The sequence below is a fragment of the Marmota monax genome, unplaced genomic scaffold, assembly GCF_021218885.2.
Source record: "Marmota monax isolate L192 unplaced genomic scaffold, Marmota_monax_Labrador192_F-V1.1 WCK01_AAM20220418_F8-fsc00077, whole genome shotgun sequence".
NCBI classification, from domain to species: Eukaryota; Metazoa; Chordata; class Mammalia; order Rodentia; family Sciuridae; genus Marmota; species Marmota monax.
Window position 1 is genome coordinate 5571594 of NW_026694610.1, and position 26394 is coordinate 5597987.

Here is a 26394-nt window from a genome sequence, read left to right on the forward strand (position 1 = left end):
TTTTTTTTTTTTTTTTTGCTTTAGCTTTTTAAAAGTTACACATGAATTCTAGGTTAAATATTTTGTACCCAAGTTTTTGATTAAAAAAAAAAGAAGGCATAGGACAGATGTTCTTGATTGTACTAGAATGTTATTTATCCATCTGAAGCATAGGTGTGGCTCGCTCTTTTAAGAATGATGGGGACTGGGGCTATAGCTCAGTGGCAGAGCAGAGTGCTTGCCTAGCATGTGTGAGGCATTGGGTTTGATTCTCAGTACCACATAAAATAAGCAAAGGCATTCTGTTCATCTACAACTCAAAAAAGTTTTTTTTTTTTACTCATGGGCCTAAGCTATATTGGACAAATATATTACATATTTTCTTCTAGGCACTTACCAAAGATGGAAATCCCGTGGCCTGTACATTTATGTTGTCAAGATTTTCTTTTTTAGTAAATAACAAAAATTGTTCATGCTCTTACTCATCTAGGTACTTGTTCATTCTTTTTGAAGTTCTAAATCGCCTTTATATAATATTTTGTTTGAAGACATTACTTGATTACCATTAGCTTAATTAAATTTAGTTCTGATTTCTTTAACCCAGTTTCTTTTTGTTTTGTTTGGGTTTATTTATTTGTTTGTTTATTTTCGTGCCAGGGATTGAACCCAGAGGTGCTCAACCACTGAGTTCTTTTTTTCATTTAGAGACAGAATCTTGCTAAGTTGCTTAGGGCCTCGCTGAATTGCTGAGGCTGGCTTTGAACCCAAGCTGCTGGCATTACAAGCGTGAATGTGCCACTGTGCCTGGCTGTTTGTTTGGTTTTAAACTTTGATCCTACTGGACTTGCCCCAGATTTCTCTTATTTGTGGAAAAAAATGAAATCAACATTACTAGTATTTGCTATTGATTTTATTTTTTTAGTTGGTGGACCTTTATTTACTATATGCAGTGCTGAGAATCAAACCCAGTGCCTCACACATGCTAGGCAAGCGCTCTACTGCTGAGCCACAGCCCCAGCCTAACTTTGTTGTTTCTAATAGGGTCTTTGAAATCCATCATTTTCTGGGCCATGACTACTTCTTCAGCCTTTCCACCCCTCCTTACTTTAGACAGTGCCAGAATTCACTCAGCTCGCCTTGATCTTTCAGAAAGAAAGAAAAAAAAAAAATGGAAGAGAAAACTAGAGTAATCACAAAGCTTAATAACACAAATAGTTTGGTTGGTTTTGTTTGTTTTATTTTGTTGTTCTGGAAATCAAGCCCAGCGCCTCAAATATGTGAGGCGTGCTCTCTACCACAGAGCTACACCGTTAGCTTCATGGGTCATTTTTTCTAATGTTGTAGGATCCATCTTTAAGGCAAAATTTCCATAAGTCTTTTTTGTTTATTTTTGGTATCGGGGATTGAACCCAGGTGCACTTAACCACTGAGTCATCTCCCCAGTCCCATTTTAAATTTATTTTGCAACAGGGTCTCACTAAGTTGCTTAGGACATTGCCAAGTTGCTGAGGCTGGTTTTGAACTTGATAATTCTCTTGTATCAGTCTCCTGAGTTGTGCTGTGAATTTTTAAATGAAATTAAATTTTATTTGAATAAATGTTATTTTTAAATATTTCAATGATGGTTCTGATTTTAGAAGTTAAACATGCTGCTAGAAGTGTTTTTGATCTTGATATAGTTCAAAATTAATTTCTTTATATTGAGTTGATTCCTTTATGTCTAGGTCTGATATTTATGTTGTTTTTCTTTTTTGTATTTCTATATAGTAAGGATTTTTTGCTTGCCAATTTTAGCAAGATTTCCTTTCATTTTCTTTAGGACTCATACTCATATGTAAGATCCACAGCTCCTGCTGTAGCTTATGATAGTAAGCAGTACTACCAACAGCCAACAGCAACTGCTGCTGCTGTAGCTGCTGCTGCCCAGCCTCAACCTTCTGTTGCTGAAACCTACTATCAGACAGGTGGGTTGTATTAACTTACACAATTTCATTTTTAACCATCAAAATATATGATTCAGGATATTTTCTTAAATACATTTATTTATTTATTTATTTATTTATTTATTTGTGTGTGTGTGTGTGTGTGTGTGGTGCTGAGGATCGAACCCAGTATCTTTTGCATGCTAGGCAAGTCCTCTACTACTGATCCATAACCGTAGCCCTGATTGAGAATATTTTTAATGAGTAATCACAAAGCTTAGTAGCACACAAATGAGTCCACCTAAAATCAGTAGTTTTATGTATTTATTGAGTAGCAGATTCTAGCTATGTCCTTCTTTTTAACTACTAGAAATCCTTTGAGTCATAGAGAAGTTAATGGAAGCAGTTCATAATCATGTCCTTTTCTCCTGGAAATGTATTCCATTTGTGGTCTTTAGCAGATAGTTCCCTCCCTGCTGAAATAAACTATATAGAAGCAGCTGTGGTAATAATTCCGACCACATTCTTACCTTTATCAGAAATGCCTAGAACACTTACATTGCTGATTGCCTTTGTAACCAACGGACACTTCATTAATGGGCTCCATATTTGGTAATTTCTTATCTTTTTTTTTTCTTTTTAAAAAGTTTATTCTTTTTAGATAATACATGACAATAGAGTATGTATTTGTACATGATGCAGAGTTACACTGGTAGAGTATCCATATATAAACATCTCTCATTTTAATGACTGTTAGTTCTGTTATCAGCCACTGATAATGTTAAGTACGGTATATGTGATGTTGCAAATCAGGAAGTGTTTTGTATGTAAAGAAGCCTGCATATTTTTTACTTTAAGAAATGAACTTCTCATAAATTCAATTAAGAACTTTTAAAACTAAGCTTTTTGAAGTCTGAAAAGTTGGTAGCTCCTTTAATTATTTTTGAAGGACCTGAGAATGTGAGTAGAGCTCTGGATTACTAGAAAGTAAAATTGGCTTCCAGCTCTGCCTTTTACTTTTAGTATGGGTGAGGTTTTTGTTTTGTTTTTTTAATCCATCTCTGGCCCAGATTTCTGTAGGGTGTCCTTTCTGATTTTACTATTTTATGAGTCTCTTCAAAGTAGTATTAAAATATTTTGAATTGTAATGACTGCTATTGTTTTACTTGCTGCCTTCTCTGTTGATTTTGGCATGTAATTGTCTATAATGAACTTCCTAGTTAATTAATTACCAAGCTAGGCTTATACATATTTAAGAGCATTGAATTACCTAAGAGTCAGAAGATCTTCGTTTCATCTTAAGTTCTGATATTGTATGACTTTTAAAGTCATTTAGGTCTTAAATATTAGTTTTTTCTCTGTTAAAATGTTATCTTCATCTGTGTGGATCACATTTCATAGGTAACAGATAAATGTTACAGAATGATTATGGTCTTCTGAGATTTGGCTTTCTCAGAAATAACCTTTGTATTCTTTAGTGATCATTATTAAGTGATTAATTACTAATTTAGTGATTGATAATAAGGCTCATAAGATTCTTTCAAAGTGTATATTTGTTTTGAATATGGTTGAAGGCAGGAGAAAGTTTAGCAGAGACATGAGTGGTAGTCATTTGAATTGCTGTACTAAAGCTATTGACATTTGAAGAATTAAGCCAGTAGTACCTTGGGAGTTAAGAGTTATATTGATGTTCACTAGGGTCAAATCACTTAAATGTGATGAATGGTATGTGAACATGTTCCATAGAATTAAGCCTTGAAATTTTTAATGTAAATTGAAATGTATATTTGAAGGCACTCTCAATTATGTTCCAAACATAAGTTTGATTCTCTAGTGTACTGACTAGCCCAAATACACATATACTGCTTATCTAAAAACTTTTTATCTACCAGTTGTAAGTACTATTACTATTCCAGTTGTAAAGTTTGCCAAAGTATCATTTTGGAAATGTGTAGAAAGTATTTGGGGAAAGGTAGTAAATTATTTATATATTTCATTCATATTGGTAATAAGAATTTTACCAAGAAGAAATTGCTAGCACCTGTTTTTGTTGGTGTTTAAGAATATTGTTATAGAAGCTAAGCTGACTCACTCTTCTCATCTTCTAATGTGTTTTTTACTTTAGCTCCCAAAGCAGGGTATAGCCAAGGTGCAACTCAGTATACTCAAGCCCAGCAAACTCGACAAGTGACAGCCATAAAGCCAGCTACACCAAGTCCAGCTACCACTACTTTCTCCATTTATCCTGTGTCCTCCACCGTACAGCCAGTAGCAGCTGCAGCTACTGTGGTGCCATCCTATACTCAGAGTGCTACTTACAGTACCACAGCAGTTACTTATTCTGGTAAGACTGATAAACTGTGTTTAAATGACTAAACAAATTACAAAGGGAAACTCTTGATATTCTGTGGAATTATCTTATTCCTGATAGCAAGAACTGAATTGATAGGCACTAATATAAATGTATGTGCATATTATGACAAAAGACCATACTCTAAGTAGTTTGCGGTTCGTGAGGTGTGTGGGGGGGTGGGGTTTCTTTTTTTGTTTTGTTTTAAGTGAACTATTTTAGCAGAATATAAAGTACTCTTTGGGAATTTGAAAGTCAGTGATGAGTCTTTGACTTAGTATTGCAATTAAAAGAACAAATACCCAGTCTTCTATAGGATCACTTCCTTTCTGACTTTTTCAAATGAGTTTGAAAACTCAAGGATAGCACTAAAGGGATAAACTATAAGATGGTTATGTAACACATCTATATTTAAAGTACAGAATAGCTCTATTTTTCTTCAATAATCATAAATTTTCCCTAAAGAAATATGATCGTTAAAACCTTGCTGTGTCCATGACTCTTGCTAATTTCTAGTTGAGGTATTTCATGGTGTTGCAGTAATTGAAATCCCACATTGTTTGTAAACTCTTGGTTTTATATTACTGCATTGTTTCTTATTGTTTTGCATTTTATTTATTCCTTAATACCCTATCTCGTTCAATGGAGGCTTTAAGGTGACATGGGCTAATTAGTACTAATGTAATCTATTAAGAAACATAGTCCAGGATATTCCCTATTTAAGAAGGAAGTCCTTTGTTAAGATCACAAGAAACTATTTATTATATTATTTGTATATTATTATACAAGACTTCCCAGGTGCAGATTTTTGTGTATCTATCTGGGTAATTAGTTATAATTATAACCAAAATTACTGCAATGAAATGATTGGGCACTTTTTTTTTTAATGTCCACATTAGCTTCAAGAAAATAGGAAGTACAAGAGCATCCCTTTCTACTCATTATATTCCTCTTAGATAAGTTCCAACCTAATACGTTACCCTGGATTCTTCAAAAAGTATTTCCTAAGAATAAAGACATTGTTTTATGTAACTACAACAACTCTTTCAGGTAGCTTGATTTTTACCTTACCCAGTTTATAGGTGATTATTAAAATTAGAAACTGTTGACTTTTTTTTTTTTTTTAAGAAAAGTTAAACCACTAAGCATTTTATATCTAGACATCAATTGTCATTCACATTTTAGTGCATGTGTGTCTACTATATTCCTTATGTATTTGGCAGTATGCATATATCAATATAATTCTTCATAAAAATGAATTTGTCTTAAACATGCTATTTCGTGAACTCCTTTATTCTCACAGTGAATGTCCTTTTACTTTACTAAGTATAGAGATGTAGCATTTCTTTGATTGATGCTTTTATCCAACTTTTTATTTTGGAAATTTTGAATTGTGTAGAAAAGTTGGAAAAATAGTATAAGGAATACCTGCATACTATTAACCTAGATTCAGCAATTATTAATGGTTTTTCACATCTACTTTATCTTTCCTTTTCCTTAAAATCTATTTTCATATGGTTTAGTAATATATTTTTAAGTTGCAGACAATGTGGTATTTTGCCCTTACATCTTTGGAAAGTATTTCCTTCTAAGAATAAGGTCATTTTTTTCACATACCTGTAATACCAGTATTATTTAAAGAAATTAAACATGGATACTAGCAAATATATAAAATTTCCCGTTGTCCACAATTTTTTTTTTTTTTTTTTAACGACTGAGCTTTATATACATTTGATATATTTGTTTGTGCTTTTTTAAATGCAGGGTCCAGTCTACGATCATAGATTGTATTTGATTGTCATACCGTGTTGGTTTCCTTTAATCTAGAACAGCACACCCACCTGCCCCCTACTTTTTTTTTTTTTTTTTTAATAGCAGGGATTGAACCCACTGAGCCACATTCCCAACTCTTTTTATTTTTCATTTAGAGACAGGTTGTTCATCTGGGCCTGTTGCCCAGCTACCGTATGATGTTGGATCCTTTGGGGAAAAATCTCAGTTTCTATAGTTCTCTCAGTTAATTGCAATTTTTTTTTTTAATGTTATTGGGCATTCTTCTCTATAAAAGAGCCCCCTCCTTCTACTTTTTTTGGTTTCTGTGGACTTTTTCTTTGTTATTCAGTGTATTATGATCCATTACTCTTGTTGCTATCTTCAAGGCTCAAATGTCCCAAATTTGGCTAACAGTATTTGACTCAAATCAGCTCCTGAGTCTTTTTGACATGACTACATTAGTCTTTGAGCTCTTCTCTTTTTTTTTTTTTGGCACTGTAAGTTATTACAGATACATTTTGAGCTTCCCATTTCCTGAAATGGTTTCTTATAAATGCCTGTGGTATTAGGTATTAGGCTGCATGGTATTTTATTGTATGGATGTACTATATTTTGAAATATGTATTTGGGGGCATTTAATTTTAATTGACATAATTATATTAAAATATATAAAAGACTATTAAGCACAGTGTGACATTTTAATATGCATTTATTTATATTGCATAATGATCAGATTAGGGTAATGGATATATCCATAACAATCTCAAACATCACTTCTCTATATTGGGAACATTATAAATCCCTACTAGCTATTTTGAAATGTTCAGTTAACGGTTGTCAACCATAGTTTTTCCCACTGTGCAGTATAAAATACTAGAAAGTATTTCTCCTGTTGGACTGTACCCTGCCATACCCATTAACTGTCCTCTCACTATCCACCCTTCATCATACCCTTCCCTGGTAATAGTGGTAACCACTATTCTATTTTGTGTTTCTTTGAGATCAAATTTTAGCTTCCACATATGAATGAGAACATATAGCATGTGTCCTTCTGTGCCTGACTTACTTCACTAAACATAATGTCCTCCTGTTGTATCCATATTGCTGCAAATGACAAATTTTCATCCTTTTTTATGGCTTAATAATATTTTGTTTATATATACCACATTTTTGTCTGTTTTTTCTGGACACCCATGTTAATTTCTTATCTTTATTGTTATGAATAGCATTGCAATAACAAGCAAGTAAAATGCCGCTTCATCATAGAAATGTTCATCCCTTTGAATATATAGTGAAATATTGCTAGATGATATGGTGGTTTTATTTCTAGTGTTTTGAAGAATCTCTCATTTTCCATAATGGCTATTCTAGTTCTTCTCTGTTCACATCCCAGCCAACATTTTTTAGTAGCTATTCTAACTGGATGAGATACTATCTCATTCTAGTTTTGACTGAGGTTTCCCTGATAATTAATAATATTGAGCATTTCGTCGTACTTGTTGGCTATTTGGGTATCTTCTTTTGGGAAATATCTGTTAAAGTCATCCCTCCAGCCTCAGGTGCTGGCAACTGAACTGTGACTGGCCAGCAAGCATATATACTACCACTGTTACACTCCCAACTCCATTTTAAAATCAGTTTATTTGTGTTTTTTTTTTTTTCCTGTTGAATTGTTTCTTATGTTTTTAAAATTAATCCCTTAATGAATAATTTGCACATACTTTCTCCTGTTTGGGTTGGGTTTTTGTTGTTGTTGTTTTTATTGTTTTGTTTTTTGTTAACAGTTTGTTTTTGGTCTTTTGTATTGTGTTGTTTTTGTTTGGTTGCTCAGGAGAGCTTTAGCTAGTAAGGACCTTTTTGGTTCCAAGTACGTTTTAGGAATGTTTTGAATTTCCATGAAGAAAGTTAATAGTGTTTGATGGGAATCATGTTGAATTTATAGATCACTTTGGGTAGTATGGACATTCTAACAATATTAGTTCTTCCAGTTCATGAACATGGAGTCCTTATTTGCTTGCATGTGTTCCCTCTTCGGTTTCTTTCATCAGTTTGTAATTTTTGTTGTAGAGATCATTTACTTTCTTAGTTAAATGTATTTCTGGATTTTTGGTTTTTGTGCTTATTGCAGGTAGGCTTGCATTCTTGATTTCTTTCTCAACAAGTCTGATATTAATGTATTAAATGTTTACTGACATAACTAGATAGATTAGTCCTTATCTTAAGATAAATTTCTACATGGAACCATTTTGTCAAAGAGGATCTACTTTTTTAGAATATGTGATATACACTATGAAATTACCTACCAGAGAGCATTCTTAGGGCTTCTGAATTCTTTTACTTGTGGGCTTTGACAATTAAAACTTAGGTTATTTTTATCTCAAAATAAGGAGTTCTAGGGGGATTGGGGGTGTAGTTAAGTGGTAGAGTGCTTGCCTAGCATGTGTAAGGCACTGGGTTCTATTCTCAGCACCACATATAACTAAGTAAAATAAAGGTCCATTAACAACTAAAATAAATAAATAAAAAGGAATTCTAGGGAATGGGGCTATGGCTCAGCTGTAGCACAATTGCCTGGCATGTGTGAGCCACTGGGTTTTATTCTCAGCACCACATAAAGGTCTGTCAAAAACTGAAAAAAAAATAAGGTGTTGTAGAATATTGCTACCAAGTAGTTACTTGAAACATGAAGGGTTGATTGAAATTATATGTTTTTGTTTCTGATATTGTACACTTAGGAATATTTCAGTTCTAATAATGTTGCTTAAAGTGAAACTATTTTAGTTTTTAAAATGGAGCTTTTAGCTGGGCGCAGTGGAGCTTATCTGTAATCCTTCCTTGGGAGTATGAGGCAAGAAATAAAAAGGGCTGGTGATGTAGCTCAGTGGTAAAGTGCCCCAGGTTCAGTGTTCAGTACCAAAAAAATAAAAAAGTCAAGCTTTTACTCAATTTATTGATAGGCTTATGTTTTCCCACAGTACTTTTATTAGAAATATACATTTGTTTGCTAGTAGTTAACAGGAGAATTTAAGTTGTTCTTTAGCAGAATTCCAGAAAATTTTACTCACCTTTCAGTGTTTATTCTGTTTTTGTAAACTGAGTAATAAATTATAATTAGACTTTCCTCTTATTAGTTTTGAACTACCTGTGTGCAAGTGGAGATGACTCAATGTTAGGCTTAACCTGGTGATTTTATGGTTAAATAAGTCACTGTTAAAGGAACTCATACTTTCTCAGTCTTAAGTTTTCTCATCTGTTAAGTACAGACAGTGGTACTTATCTGTGCTGTGTCTGACACATTGCTCCTCATATTGTGAACTCTCAAATTAAAAGAATTAGAAGACCTGGTCATTCAGTACTGTTGGCCTCTGTTGCCGTTTTTCTCTTTGTTTTCTTCATAACAATTCATGAAGTTATATTTAAATGGCATTTTTACATTTTCTATACAGGACTGAAATCATTTGGAAGATGTCTATTATGAAGACTTCATAGAGGCTAGGGGTATACAACAGTGATAGAGTGTGTGCAAGGCCTTGGGTTTGACCCCCAGGATCTCCCCCCCCCCCAAAAAAAAAGGGGGGGATTTCATGATCCTAATCATGATACTAATAAGTGATAGTCTAGAAATAGTTTTGTTCTTAATTTATGATTTAATTTTTAATTTATTTTTTTGGTACCGGGGATTGAACTCGGGCATTCAACCACCAAGCCACATCCCCAGCCCTATTTTGTATTTTATTTAGAGAAAAGGTCTCACTGAATTGCTTAGCGCCTTGCTTTTGCTGAGGCTGGCTTTGAACTTGTGATCCTCTTGCCTTAGCCTCCCAAGCTGCTGGCATTATAGTCATACACCATAACTCCTGGCTCTTAATTTATGATTTTTTGAGACAGGATCTCACCGGGGCTTGATTGATCCTAGTACCTCAGACTCATAAATAGCTGGGACTACAGGTGCATGCTACTCTTTCCATCTAGCTTTGTTGTTTTTAATTTAACAAATTTATTGTGTTTCTTTATAGAGAAATTTAAACTGTATCTGTTTTTGCTTATAAATTTGAAAGCCTTTAGCTGTAAGTTAAATTATGATCCTTTAAAAAAATATTTTCTAGATGTTCATGAACCTTTATTTTATTCATTTATTTATATGTGGTGCTGAGAATTGAACCCATTGCCTCACTGGGCAAGTGCTCTGCCACTGAGCCACAGTCCCAGCCCTAATTATGATCTTTTTAATCACATTCGTAAGTAACAGAAGACAGTGATAGGATGGCCTATAAAGAATCTGGGCTGTGGCTCAGTGGTAACACACTTGCCTGGCATGTGTGAGGCAGTGGGTTCAATTCACAGCACCACATATAAATAAAATAAAGGTCTGTCAACAACAACAACAACAAAAAGAGTCTATTGATTACCTGATGTGGGTGAGGCCCTGGGTTCAATCCGCAGTTTCACCACCCCTCTACCACACAAAAAAAAAATTGTTGGAACTATAGAATTTTTCTCTTAACTAGTCATATTAATTATTTTCTGTTCTATCTGATTTTGTGCTTTTCACTGATATGTCTGCTTACTTTTTCCTACTTGATGTTAGGTATCACTTGTCTATTTCAACATTCTATCTTAAAACTTCATAAGCATTTGTGTACTTTAACAAACTAACAGACATTTGGGAATGCTTTTCTCAAAAATTGCTTGACTTCTTTCTTTCCTGGATATGTCCATTTCCAGTTACTTATGATTCTGATTTCCTATACATTTTTTCTCTTATTCTTCTAGCTATGCATTCTTCCCAGTGTGTGTATATATATATATATTGGAATCAGTGGGTTTTAAGACCTTTTAGTAGAGGAGCCTGCATTCAAGGGACCAAAGAGTTGAGTTCTCTTGAGTAGTGTTCTTTGCCATCTTGACCACTAGGAATCTCTCTCCTGAGCCTCACTCACTCTTTGCCTGACTAGTCTCACTTAAGGGAATAAAGGCCTAACTGAAATACATTGAAGAGGGAGTATACCAAATTTCTGGAGATTTGGGTTTATGACGGTTACATTTTCCAGTGTTCAGATAGTCTTATATATAAATCCAGCAATTTTGTCAAATTTTACAGCTTTATAAATTCCAAAATCTGTAAACCGTATAACATAAATGTTTATGTAGTATGTCAGTAACTTGCATAATGTGCATAATAGCTCCTATCTTTGGTTTTATCACTTGTGCAACCCATCAGTCATTCTTGGAGGTTATGATCTTGATATCATCTTTGTGTATTTTTCTCTTCTTTTAATCTCTTTTATCCTCTTACACTCTAAGCAAATCAATTCTTATTTTCATGATTTTTGGGGGGCGGGTGATTTTTTTCCTGTCTAGTATCGTACTTAAGATTCCACCTCAGATCCAATGCTTCCCAAATTTTGTTCAGAGGATTTTTGTTTGGGAAATATTAATAGGTTCTATGACTGTATAAGTTTGTCAAACACTATTACATCCCTCCATTTGAATTATTTGAATTATAAGCTTTTTCAAGACAGACCAAATCTTATACTTTATACCTCTGTAACACCTGGCATGTGTTGAGTCACTGCTTGAGTGACATGTAGATGGAAGATAAAAAGTTTCTGGCTATACATTATTGTAAATATTCACATGTAAATCTACCTGTATTGGCGGGATTTATTGACTTTAAATTTATAAATAATATTTAACTTGTTTTATAATTATGTAACATAATTTTTGTTTGATTTTATTTGTAAGGTACGTCTTATTCAGGTTATGAAGCAGCAGTGTATTCAGCTGCATCTTCCTACTACCAACAGCAGCAGCAGCAACAGAAGCAAGCAGCAGCAGCAGCAGCTGCTGCAGCTGCAACAGCTGCCTGGACAGGGACCACCTTTACTAAAAAAGCACCATTCCAAAATAAACAACTGAAACCAAAACAGCCTCCCAAACCACCCCAGATTCACTATTGTGATGTTTGTAAGATCAGCTGTGCTGGACCACAGGTACTTGTGTTGTATGTTTTATCATGAATCTCAGTAGTTATTTTTGGTAGTTAAGTATGCTGATTTTCTGACTCTTGTGCCTACACAAAAAAAAGGTTTACATATTTTTTTTCCTGTTAGCTTTTTAGCTAATACATACATATAGTTGGTCCTTCACATCTGCGGGTTAGCACATCCATGGTCTCAGCTAACCATGTAACAGAAATATGTGCGGCAAAACACATCTATACTGAACATGTACAGAATTTTTTCCCTTGTTATTTTTCCCTAAACAATACAGTACAACAGCTATTTATGTTGTATTAGGTATTATAAATGTAGTCTAGAGATGATTTGATGTATACAGGAGGAAATAAATAGGACTGTGCCATTCTACCTACGGATGCACAGCCTTGGAATTTTGTAACCAGTCTCTCACTGGCAGTAAAAGAAGACTGTATTTCTCAAATAGTCTTTTTTTGATGGGGGGTTGGGAGTAGGGGTGGGGGCTGGTCTTGGGGATTGAACCCAGGAACACTTAACCACTGATCCACATCCTCAGTCCTCTTTATTTTGAAACAGGGTCTTGCTAAGGTTCTTAGGGCCTCACTAAGTTTCTAAGGCTGGCTTTGAACTTTTGATCCTCCTGCTTCAATGTCCCAAGTTACTGGGGTTACAGGCATGTACAACCATGTCTGACAATCATTTTTTAGAAGCTGTTTGTATTGCAATTTGAAAGTATTGTTGGGGGGGGAGCTATAAAAATGATTATGAGTATAAATGAAAAATAGGGAAATTGAACTTTTTTCAGGATGGCTGCTTTGCTTATTAATTAAAAGCTAAATTCAATTTCAAAGTTTTCAAATTTATAACTTTTCTGAGACTGACTTATACATGCTTTGTAGAATATTATTTATTTCTATAAATTTTCATATAAGGACTGTAGGAATGTTGGGAATAAGGAAGATATAAGCACATAAGCACATGTCTTTTTCAAAAAGAACAATTAATGAAGTATGTAAGACCTCCATTTTCTGGTTTTGTTTGGCTCCAGTTTTAAATTCAACGCCTCTCCCAGTCTTGTAGCTTGGTAGATTAAAAAAAAAAAAAGATTAATTTAAAAGAAAAAATCAATTTGACTTTCTGGTAGTTTCTTAAATTATAGCCAGCTATCCCTCTGCCCATCCAGTGTACATTTCTTTTTTATTTACTAGATTACTTCTATGTTTAATTACAAATTTGAGGAGTGTTTTCAGTTACTAGTACTGATGATCTCTGAGTTACTGAAACCAATTTTAATATATGTGGCTAGATTTATAAAACCATGTGGGTTTTTTGTTTTATTTTTTCCTCCACTGTTTTGGGTATGATAGGAAAGGGTGGCATTATGGCCACATGGTTGGTGGGGGCAAAGTGATTTTTATGATACAAGTAGCAAGCACAGAAATAGGAGATTTATTGACTATGTGGGTGCCCATATGAAAAACATGAAACATGGTACTATGGTGATAGTTTAACAGCACTATTTGGAATGAAGACATGAAGTTGACCGTTGATTACAGGGGGAGAGAGGAGAGTTAGATGGCTACACAAGAATGGGCCAAGGGTATTTCTGCAAGTCAGAGACTGAGCCTTAAAGTGTTAATGAATCTTAAAGAAAAATATCACTGAGATTTGAATTAGACTCTAGGTATGGGCCAAGAAAGGGAGAGTTAAGGTGAATTCAGGGCCAAGGTTTAATCTTGGTTCTACAGCTAACCATGTTAGAGACAGACTTCTTTGAGCTTTTCTTTCCATAACAAGGATTTGTCTTAAGTAATTAATAAACTATTACATGGAACTACTTGAGGCCACTGAGATAATGACAGGAGAATCAAACAACTGGTCCTTAAAATTTCACCCAGCTCTGAAATCCCATGATGAACATAAAATTTGATGCTTATCATTTGTGAGTCTTAAAAATAATTTTAATAATAAAACATGAAAGAAGAACCATTTGGCCACACAGAAAACAAAATTGCCTAGCAATTCTTATTGTTCTTTTATTTTAATTACCTGCCTTCCTTAATCATGTGCAAAATATCTGCATGGTTTATTGGTAATTTTACCATAATAATGGTTTTCCTTACAAATATATACATTTTTGACTCTTAGGTACCTATTTTAAATAAGCTTTTGTTCAGGTGACATGGATTATAATACAGGTAATGTTTCAGAATACATTCTGAGTTAGAAAAGTCAGTTTTATAAATAAACATGCCTATTTGTCAAGACTCTTATTACCATGCAGTAGCTTTTTTTTTTTTTTAAATTTTAATAAATTTTTTTTAGTTGTAGGTAAGCACAATGCCTTTATTTTATTTTTATGTGGTGCTGAGGATCAAACCCAGTGCCTCACACATGCCAGGCAAACGGTCTTCCACTGAGCCACAACCCCAGCCCCATGCAGTAGCTTTTGGTACTGGTATAAGGTACATTTTTCTTCCCTCATCTTAATTCTGTAATTAATTCCTTTGTTGAATGACCATTCTCCCTGAGCATTCTCTGTTCAACATTATACATAAGCAATAAAAGATATGAATTCTTGAAACTGGAAGAAGTTGCTTATGTTATGACTGTGTATGAAAGTGTTTTGCAGCTCAAAGTGTTGGATAAATGTATTCTTGGAGGGAGGTGTACCTCATTGATGAAGGGCCTGCTTAGCACACACAAGTTTCTAATTCAGCCCCTTCACCACCACGCACAAAAAAGTAATCTCAATAAAGAGCGTGCAGAGACTCACAGATGTATCACATATATAGTGAATTCTTCATGCTCGTGCTCACATTCTTATTCAGCTGCTTTTTAAATTTTCATTTTTTAAGTAAGTAGTAGAAATTTGAGAATTAAGTAATATGAAATTCTGTAGAAAGAATATCAGTGAAGCAAAATTTGCCCTTTTTGTTTAAAACAGACTTATAAAGAACACTTAGAAGGACAGAAACATAAAAAAAAAGAAGCTGCATTGAAAGCCTCACAAAATACCAGCAGCAGCAACAACTCTACTCGTGGGACTCAGAATCAGCTACGTTGTGAGCTCTGCGATGTGTCTTGTACAGGAGCAGATGCATATGCTGCCCACATTCGTGGTGCTAAGCATCAGAAAGTAGGTGGATTTTTTTGGCACACAGCCTTATGTCTTTGTTTTCTTTTACCTTTTCAATGGGGATTTTAGTAAAGATGACTTCAAATTTTGAAAACATTGTGTTCTAAGCCTTGCTTATGTGCTAACATATATAATTCTTTAAAGGGAAAGACTAGATTCCTTTCTTTAAATTGAATTAAACCACTTGAAATAAGTGTTTGAAATGATATAATCACTTTCTACTTGGTCTTTTTTAATTATAGATTGGCTTGCATGTGACCAAGTTGTTTCATCTTTCCCTATTTCCTCACCTGGTAATAGATGGAATATGTATACATACCTGCTTCACAAAGTACCTTGAAAATAATGAGTTTTGTATATAAAAGCATTTCACTTAAAAAATATGGCTCTTCAAAAACTATGCATGGAGCCACCACATGACCCAGCTGTACTACTACTTGTTATTTATCCTGAAAAATTAAAGTATTACAGTGATACCTGTTACAGTGATACTTGCATACCTGTTTATAGCAGCACAGTTCACAATAGCCAAATTATGGAACCAGCCTAGGTATCCATCAGTGGATGAATAAATAAAGAAAGAAAATGTGCATATACACAATGGAGTTTTATATAGCCATAAAGAAAAATGAAATTATGAGATTTACAGGAAAAAGGATGGAACTAGAGACCATCCATTTGTTAAGTGAAATAAGTCAAACTTGGAGGGTTCTTTTTCTTTCATATGTGGAAGCTAGAGAGGAAAAAGGAAAACAAAGGTGGGGTTTGGATCGCCTAAAAATCAGAGGGAGATCAGTAGAGGAAAAGAACCAGTGGGGGCTTAAAGTGCTGGGCCAGATTATCATATTATGTTATATGCATTTGTGAATGTGTAACAACAAATTCCATCAATATGTACAACTATAAAGCGCCAATAAAATGGAAAAAATATAGCAAAGAAAAATATGTTCATTTTTTTTATAATGTCATTTAGATAAGCTTAAAAGTTTGCATTTTGTGTTTCCTGACAAATAAATGCACTTTTGTTTTGTAGGTGGTTAAATTACACACAAAACTCGGTAAACCTATTCCTTCAACAGAACCAAACGTTGTTAGCCAAGCTACTTCTTCAACGGCTGTCTCTGCTTCAAAACCAACTGCCTCTCCTTCAAGCATTGCAGCAAGCAATTGCACTGTGAATACTTCATCAATTGCAACTTCTTCAGTGAAAGGTCTTGTGACTACAGGAAATTCATCTCTTAATAGTACATCCAACACTAAAGTATCAGCAGTGCCTACCAATATGGCTGCCAAGAAAACATCTACACCCAAAATAAACTTTGTTGGCAAGTACTGAAGTTTCTCTGTGTTCCTCTTAACTCTGTCAAAATGGTATTTCTTTTCCACTGAAGGATTAACCCTTCTGCTTATGCTATTCAACTCATCCTTTATCTTCTTCAGATATCTGCCCTTTTCTCTGTATCTATCCTATACTGTTTTCTTCCCTTCAGCCATAGAAATATGACCATATCTTATGTAGTTGTGGATTTACTCAGAGACCTTTTTTTTAGTTTGGTTTGGGGTTTTTGGCACAGTGTTAGGGATCAAACCCAGGGCTTTGTGTATGCCAGACAAACACTACCACTGAGCTATATCCCTCCTGAGTCCTTACTTTATCTACTTCTGTAGTTCCTTTTCAATTCAGTCTACTATAGTATTCCCTGAAACTGATTTCAGGATTCACCAAAGACTTAATTGCTGAGCGCAGTGGCCAGTTTTTGGTTTCATCCTATTGACCACCCCTCCCCCCCGATATTCTCTTTCCATTGACTGCTGTACTATAAAACTTAAGATACATCTTTATCTCTTTTTATAGGTCCACACATCCTTTTCTCAAGTATCGTTATTGGTCCACTTCCTGGATGCTCATTAAATAGTTCCTAAGATGCTGATTCTAGCTCTTATCTCACTATGCTCCATTATTCCTGGGTGGTCTCATCCATTCTGATACTGTTCGGTGACTTGAAATATTTTTTGGCAAATTAAAAACCCTGGAGTTTTAGAGCTGTGTTTTACATACTTATTCTCTGTTCATTCTCTGTATGGTTTCACAGATGTTTTGCAATGTGTTCTGTTCTAACCCATAAATCTGTCACAAGAATACCACAATATAATCTCACAAAATTACTGATTTTTCAAATAAAGTTTACTAATACTTTTTATTCATTTCTTCCTCCTGCTTTTTCCTGTCTTTTTAATTACCCTTGCCTTAATTTTTAGGTCTGAAGTCTCTTTCTTAGAACTTTTTGTTTCTTACTCTATCCAGTATCTTCAATATGTTGTTTGATAGTCTGATCAGTCATCATAAAATACATGCCAAATTGTATTAGTCTTCTGCTTAAAAATTCACTTTGGCTTTCCTCAAGCATATCTATATTCCTTAATTCTGTCATATAAGATTCTTCATGGGGCTGGTGATGTGGCTCAAGCGGTAGCGCGCTCGTCTGGCATGCGTGCGGCCCGGATTCCATCCTCAGCACCACATACAAATAAAGATGTTGTGTCCGCCGAAAACTAAAAAATAAATATTAAAAATTTCTCTCTTTAAAAAAAAAAAGATTCTTCATAATCTGCCTCCTACTACCTTCCTAGTTTCATATCTTGTCACTTCTTCCTAGATAGTAATTCATACTGAATTATTGACTCTTCCTTGAATTTTCCATTTCAATTCCCATGTTGCTGTGTTTTTTAAGTACATGCTGTTCTGTTTAAACATTTTTTTCTTTCTTCCTGACCAGTATTATAATCATTACTTCTCTTTCCAAGCCCAGTTCAAGTTTCACACCCTTTGTGTAGCCTTTCTTAACTGGATCAGGTTAAAGAGTAATGACTTCTTTCTTTAGCTTTCCTACAATATTTGGTTCCTACTTATTGTAGCACTCTCACATGGTGTTATAATTATTTGCTTTTTTGCTTTTTTTTTCTTTTTAATTTTGGGCACCTCAAAGGCATCTACAGTGTCTTCTGCCCCCAGAACATAGGTGCTTAACACTGAGCTTGATCACCAACCTTCCGACCTGCCCCCCACACCCATTTTTGTTTTGTTTTTTTAATTTCTACTTAGGGTCTTGCTAAGTCGCTGAGGTTGGCCTTAAACTTGGGATCCAAGTATCTGGGATCAATAGGCGTGTACCACCACAACTACATTCTCTTATGGTATCATCAAAACTTAGGACATTGCCCTCATTTTGTATATTGTTTAAAATATTTTTGAAAGAAAGTCTTTGTAGACAATTTGCAATCAGATACTCAGGCGTTCTCTTGGATAGTTATTTAAAATGTTAAGTTTAGTTGATAGTGGGCTGGGGTGGTAGCTCAGCAGTAGAGCATTTGCCTATTGCACTGGGTTGCCTAGCACATATGAGGCACTGGGTTCAAGTCTTACCAACAAATATAAATAAATATCCATCAACAACTAAAAAATTTTTTTCAATTTCTTTAGTGGATAATTAAAATGAAAACCATGATTTATGGGGTTTTATTTCAGTTTTTGAGATTATTCATACTATCAGTTTAGAATAACAAACTTTTTGATTAGCTTTTGGATTTTAGAGCTAAAGAAGGGGGGAGTTCAGAAATATGTTTTATTAATAGGATTTTAGAAGCCACTTGTGTGGTTCTTTAAAATTCCCATCTTTAGTATACGCACAGAAGTTTGACTATTGGTAGAAAATAACTTTCTATGAAGTTTTCATTGTATCAGGGTTTGTCCTTTTATATAGAAATAAAATTACTGTAATTCTTTGTTGTTCTAGGTGGTAACAAGCTGCAGTCAACAGGAAATAAAACAGAAGACTTAAAAGGAACTGAATGTGTTAAAAGTACTCCTGTCACTTCTGCTGTGCAGATTCCTGAAGTAAAGACAGACACAGTGTCAGAACCAGTCACACCAGCATCTCTTGCTGCATTGCAGAGTGATGTGCAACCAGTGGGCCATGATTATGTGGAAGAGGTATTGCTTTGAGAATACTATAGCTCTGAAATTGGGTAAAGGGAAGATGTATGTGACTTTGTTGCAAGCATGCTCTACATGTAAAATAAAAGTATACTTAGTTATATTTTAGATTTAGGTCACTTATGAAGGAATGAGTATTATAAAAAAGTCCTTTAAGCTTGCCTGTTTAACTTTATTCTTGTTAACAGTGTCACTGAAGTGTAAGGTAACTTTTATTTATTTGCAGATATTCTTGTAATATTCTATTTAGCTATCATAAGACATTAAAATTTAAAAAATTCTGCTGGGTGCAGTGGTACATGCCTGTAATCCCAGCGGCTCTGTATCCTGAGGCAGGAGGATTGTGAGTTCAAAGCCAGCCTCAGCAATTTAGTGAGACCCTATCTCAAAATAAAAAAATTCAAGAAGAGTTGGGGATGTGGCTCAGTGGTTCAGTGCCCTTGAGTTCAATCCCTGGTACAAAAAAATGTTAAAAAATTAAAAAATGCATATATTTTTTTTAATTCTGTGAAGCAAAAATAATGATGGAGAGAGCAAGTAGATCTCCTTTTGAATAATTATTTTGATTTATGTTTAAAATTAAGGTTGCTAATTTAACACATGACATTTATTTGGTTTCTCAAGTTGATTAGAACACTATTCCTATTTAAAGGTTAAATAAATTAGTAAATATAGGAGCAAGGGGACATTAGACTTGAATAAATTAAGTTTAGGATTAGCATTTGCTATTAGCAGGAAAGAAACCCAGTGTTGTGACACTGCTATTTACTTTCATTTTATTGCAAAGCATTGTATCATTTTTCTGAGCTTCAGTGTCCACGTCTATAAAATAGGAATATTCCTCAATAAAATTATGACAATTAGATGAAACTAAGAACCTAGTACATGCCTGGAAGACTGCATATTATTTTGAGTTCTTTACTTACAAGATGCATTCTGTAATTTATAAGTAGTTTATAAACAATTCTAACTTAGCTTTATCTCTTATAAGTAAAATTTGAGCTGGGCACAGTGGCACATGCTTGTAATATCAGTGACTAGAGGCTGAGGCAGGAAGATGGCAAGTTCAAGGCCAGCCTCAGCCACTTAGGCCCTGTCTCAAAACTAAAAAAAGGTCTGGTGATTTAGTACAATGGTAAAGCACCCCTGGGTTCAGTATGCAGTATCACTTAAAAAATGTAAGATTTGGTATTCTTTTTTAAAAAAATGTTTTTAACTCAAGCATCCTAATTTCTGATTGATTTGGATTAATTAAATACTCAAAAATTTCAGAAATTTGCATTCAGAGCCAGTCTAAATGCTTGTAATTTCAACTACATATCCATTATTAAATTCGTAATAACATTCTTGTCTACTTATCTTTCTGATTGTACAGTTAGAAAAAAAATTAATCTGGACTTTCCATAAAGTTACATGTATAAAATCTTTCAGGAAGTTGTATGCTACAGTAATGCTTTTAAAAATCTTCATCTCCAAGAACAATATTTGGCCAGCTTTAGGTATTCTGTACTACTGATGAGAAAATTTAAGGCATCTAGCTAAATTTCAATCTAAGTGTTTATAGATTAAAATATTCAAATGAAAGAGAATTACAAAAGCAAATGTACGTAATATTTTGAAAGTTAAAAATACTTTCATTCTCAGTTTCTATCCTTTTAAATGTATATCCATTCCATTTATGTTTTTCTCCCACTTCAAATTCCAGATGTTCACATCTGTATTAAATAATCCATGAATATTGTGTGTGTGTGTGTGTGTGTGTATGAAATTTGCAAAATGAATTGCACCATTATGTACAATTACACACATTAAAAAATACAGAAGCAAAGAATCTGTAAGGGTCTATGAATGAAATTTTACAATTATTTCCTGTTTTTTTCTACACCAAGGTACGAAATGATGAAGGAAAAGTAATACGGTTTCATTGTAAATTATGTGAATGCAGCTTTAATGATCCCAATGCTAAGGAGATGCACTTGAAAGGACGGAGACACAGACTTCAATATAAAGTAAGTAAATTTTAACTATTCTGTTTTTCTTACAACTCATATGTTCTTTATGTAAAACAAAACATCTAACCACAACTCACCCAGTCAGTGAACTCGCATGAGCTCTTGAAAGATTCACGTAGGTACTAAATCAGATGTTTGTTTTTTATTTAGTAGTTAGTAAAACCAATATAACTATTTTCTCATCAAATTTGGTAATTGTGGAAAAACGAACAAATGTTGCTTTGATCAAGTAATCATTTAAAGATAGTTGTTCCATATAGTGTTTGAAAAATGTGTCAAATCTTTATCTACTTCCTTTATTTTGGTAGAATTCCAAATAAAATCAATTTTAAGATGATTTTTTTGAAAAATTTCATCATCTTGCCCTAGGAATTCTTCACTGGATACACTGTAAGAATTAAGATAAATCTTATTTTTTTTTTTTTAATTAGTTTACCTTCTTATTTTTTTTTTTTTACAACTAAAAAATATTTATTTTTTATTAGTTAGTTGCTCATGATAATACAGTGATCTTGACATCATACATTTGATTCAAATGGGGTATGAATTCACATTTTTCCAAGTGTACAGGTTGCAGAATCATCACATTGGTTATAAGGCCATGTATATACATACAGCTATACTAGTGTCTATTTTATTCTGCTGCCCTTCCTATCCCCCCCTCCCATCCCATCACCTCTCTCTACCCAATCTAATGTGACATTAGATTAGATAAATATTAAGATAAATCTTAATATTTAAAGTTTTAACTAGGTCGGATTAATGAACTAGTTTTATATTTTCTCTTTAAAATGCAGGGCTGGCAAAACAGTCTGTTAAATGGCAATATTTTCATGAAAAGAAATATTGCCAAAGCAGATACTTAGAATGTTTCATCTATTTATAAACAACTAAAATTAAACATTCATCAATCAGTCCCACAAGGACTTTCATTTGGTCAACACTAAATTACATACTAATTACTTAGTAATTTTATATATTTTTTAAAATTTTTTAGTTGCAGATGGACACAATACCATTATTTATGTATATGTGGTGCTGAGGATCAAACCCAGTACCTCACATATACAAGGCAAGCGCTCAACCTCCGAGCCACAAATCCCAGCCCTAGTAATTTTGCATTTTAGTTAATGTATTCTGAATTATTTCCTCTGATTCAATTTAGTTATGCTGATTTTTCTCTTTAGGAAAATTTTGTAAGTAAAAGCCTCTATGATCAATATGTGTAGTTGTATGGCTAAAGATGGAGGTAGATTGTTGAAGGTGGCTGCCTTTTTTTTTTTTCTTTTAATTTTTTTTTTTTTTAACAGAAAAAAGTAAACCCAGATTTGCAAGTAGAAGTAAAACCTAGTATTCGAGCAAGAAAGATTCAAGAAGAGAAAATGAGGAAGCAGATGCAGAAGGAGGAATATTGGCGAAGACGGGAAGAAGAAGAACGCTGGAGAATGGAAATGAGGTAATATCCTTAACTTTTAATAGCATGATAGTGATTCTGCCTTCATAAAAAAAAGTTTCTGGGTATATGTCTTCCATTTAGAGCTAATTCATATTTCTTTAATGTACTTTTAGTGTTTAGTAAGATCATAAGTCTAGGAAACATTATATTAAAATTATTGGGATTAGGAATTTTCTTGAAAGTGGTATCATGTAAAGAATTTCATGTTATAAATTAATAAGTACCTCAATTTAAAACAGGCAAAATAGAATGACTGGTTACATGATAACAATATTCTGAATATAAGGGTTTTTCGTTGTAGATGGATACAATACCTTTATTTTATTTATTTAGTTTTATGTGATACTGAGGATTAAATCCAGGGCCTCACACATGCTAAGCAAGCACTCTACCACTGTGCTAAAAATTTCTTATTTTTTATTACTTATTTGTACACACTTCCTATACAGTACTTACTTGGCTTTTATTGTATGTTACCTTTAGTTTTTACCATTACGTGTAAACCAGTTTTTATGTGTAAGATAAAAATAAGTCCTATATCCTTTTTGGAGCTTCTGCCTTTGTAATGTATTCTTCCCTATACTAGGACTTTCCCCTCTCTACTAGGTTATATAATTATTTTTTTTTACTTGTATGTCTAAAATTTATTAAGTACCTAATTGCCGGTAAATGTGTTACATACTATAATGTGAATTGGCAAACAACAGTTAAATGTCCCAGCTGTTATTTTACTTAAACATCTTTAGCACTAATAAACTATTCCAAGTTGGACTGAACATATTTTTCAGAACCTTCAAGCTGTTTTTTTTTTTTCTCAAGGCCTACATCACATAACAGGATATTTGGTTCCCTCAGTCCTTGGATTACCTAAAAAGCTATGCTTATTCCCAACATGAAGAAATGAGTAGTTTGTTACAGTGGTGGTCAAGAAGCATAATTCTTTCTTAAGTTTTGTTTTAAACAGATTTGTTAATAAAACTTGCTACCAAAATTTGCTTGACACATGATTTTCTTTGAGAGCTCTTACTATGCTAGTTTGAAGTTGAAAGTAAAGGTAGAACCCAGAGGGAAAGGGATGGTGAAGAAGATTGTAGAATAGATTAGAAAGATGTCACCTGTACACTAGATGTCCACATTACAGGTTCAGCTCATGGGTGTTTTATTTGGAATACATAGTAAATTTTCATCTGAACCAACAACCATGAAGTTTTCATAAAAACCCTGATGACCTTGGCAAATGCATTCATTATTCCTTATGGCGACAGTTATTATGAACTAACTAAGTCACAGCTGTTGTCTCTAGACAGGATATTTGCTTTGTACTGTACTGTAATCTCTATTGCTCTTTATAGGTCCCCAACAATGAGACTGTCTCATTGACCTTGAATAGCCATTTATTACTATACACCATTGATTTTGCTCATATTAGAGAAGTGTATATGTTGTGCCTGTATCACAAATAGAGAAATTAAAGGTATTTTAAGAGGCTTTCTTTAAGGTAAAAAAAAAAAAAATGTAGGAGAGAGTTTTAGTTTTATAAAGACCAAGAAAATGCTATTAATGTCTGTGTGCACATTGGGTGTTTTATATACATTACTGGTTGAGCCCCCTTAGGTGTAGATATTTGGGTTTACGATCTTTGCCTTGTTTATAGTCCTTTGCCTATTCTTTCTCATTTGTCATCATAAAGTCTTGGCTGTTGTAAAATTTTAAGTTATAGAAAGCAAAATTTCAGTGGGGAGAGGTTGGAAGGAACAGTTTCTGTTCTTTCTACTTTGACCTTCAGCTCTGAAGTTTTCTTCTGCTTTTTGTTCTCTCTGGTTCTGTGTTTACATTGATTTACTTCTCAATGAAAGCAAATATGGGAAATCAGGTAAGTAGGGAAGAAGAAAAATGTTAGGCTGACTTGGGTAGAATTTTTATGTCATCACTGATGCAAGTCCTTGGGTTGTATTTCTTCTCATAACCTCGTATAATATTCTTTGTGTTTCAGACGGTACGAAGAGGACATGTACTGGAGACGAATGGAGGAAGAACAGCATCATTGGGATGATCGTCGCCGAATGCCCGATGGGGGCTATCCTCATGGTCCTCCAGGCCCATTAGGTCTTCTGGGAGTTAGACCAGGCATGCCTCCTCAACCACAGGGTCCTGCAGTGAGTGTCTATGTTTTTTATATAAGAAATGAATATTTAAACTTGTTTCAACATTAGGAGATCCTTTGGAGGGCTAGTTTGTAGACTAAATCTCTTAATCTAATGGGATTTTTTTTTCATCTGATTTAGATGTTTCTCACAAAGATCTGTGTCTTGAGAGTTTATGTTCTGAACAAACTGGCTAAAAGGATTATGAGGAACATCTCATAAAAGAAGTTCAGACTACTGAAAACAAGAACAAACATTCAGCAGTTAGAAAAAAACAGCAAACTCCTTTGCCTATTCTTTCTCATTTATCATCATAAAGTTTTGGCTGTTGTAAAATTTTGAGTTAAGGAAATCAAAATTTCAAAATCATCAATACTTTAAATTTATTAAAAAATATTTTCAGGGGTAGCCATGTACCTCAGTAGTAGAGGTCAAGTCCCTGGGTTTGATTTCTACTACCACATGTAGTCTTGCATTTTCATTTTACTGAAATGGAAAATTGAAATTTGTTTAAGTGGATATTTTGCTTAACTGGTTTTTATTGAAAAGATATGATCAAGTGTAATCAAAAAATAATATTTACTTTTGCTCAGAAGACTTTTTTAGTATCAGGGATTAAATCCAAGAATGCTTAATCACTGAGCCATATCCCTAGTCCTTTTTTATATTTTATGTAGAGACAGGGTCTCACTAAGTTGCTTAGGGCCTTGCTAAATTAAAGTATAACTTTTCTCTCTAGCCCTTACGTCGTCCTGACTCATCTGATGACCGTTATGTAATGACAAAACATGCAACCATTTATCCAACAGAAGAGGAGTTGCAAGCAGTTCAGAAAATTGTTTCTATCACTGAACGTGCTTTAAAACTCGTTTCAGACAGTTTGTCTGAACATGAGAAGAGCAAGAGCAAAGAAGGAGATGATAAAAAAGAGGGAGGTAAAGACAGGTGTGTTTTCAGTGTTATTTACTGTACATATTTTTAGTTTTCCTTATGTGCACTTTTTACATTTGAAATCACAATTAGATAATTCCTGTGTGAGTCTACCTTTCTTAACTATCCTTGTGTTAGATACGTAATATTTTCAGCTAAAATGAGAAATACATAGTCCCACTGACAACACAGTTTAAACCTTGGATTTTACTCATTTAAGTTTACATAAAAACATATTAAATCTGTTTCAAAGTCTCTGGTATGGTTTTCCAGTTGCATTCAGCCGCTAATTTCTCTATTTTTTTGTTGATATGTCCCCCTTGCAGTTTTACTATTCTGTTGTAGCACTAACCATAAAGCATGAATAAGCCCAAACTTTAGCTCCATCTTTCTTATTGAGTTTGTATAGTATGATCTATAACTTTTTACTTTTCCTTTTACCATTTGGAAATATTTTTGTATTAATTCAAACATGACTTTTATTAATGGTAAAGTGAAAAACAGAAGTACTCGGTATCCTTTGTTTTGCCTGTGAGAACTTAGTTCTTGGGTTGGGGGGAGGGTACTGGGGATTGAACACAGGCGCACTCGACCACTGAGCCAAGGCCCCAGCCCTATTTTGTATTTTATTTAGAGACAGGGTCTCACTGAGTTGCTTATTAGCACCTCACTCTTGCTGAGTTAGGCTTTGAACTGATGACCCAGGGCCTCAGCCTC

The 26394-nt window shown here is 33.9% G+C and overlaps 1 protein-coding gene across 4 annotated transcripts in view; it reads left to right on the forward strand.

The window, feature by feature from the left end:
- Window positions 1–26394, forward strand: part of Zfr (zinc finger RNA binding protein) — a 76949-nt gene that overhangs the window by 21022 nt on the left and 29533 nt on the right. For all 4 annotated transcript variants that reach the window (XM_046422319.1, XM_046422317.2, XM_046422318.2 and 1 more), the window contains 10 exons: window positions 1799–1943; window positions 4027–4245; window positions 11770–12017; window positions 14950–15141; window positions 16175–16466; window positions 18936–19132; window positions 21025–21144; window positions 22458–22603; window positions 24597–24759; window positions 25487–25692. In XM_046422319.1, the coding sequence (XP_046278275.1) occupies window positions 1799–1943; window positions 4027–4245; window positions 11770–12017; window positions 14950–15141; window positions 16175–16466; window positions 18936–19132; window positions 21025–21144; window positions 22458–22603; window positions 24597–24759; window positions 25487–25692 (1928 nt within the window). The remainder of the gene's footprint in view (window positions 1–1798; window positions 1944–4026; window positions 4246–11769; window positions 12018–14949; window positions 15142–16174; window positions 16467–18935; window positions 19133–21024; window positions 21145–22457; window positions 22604–24596; window positions 24760–25486; window positions 25693–26394) is intronic.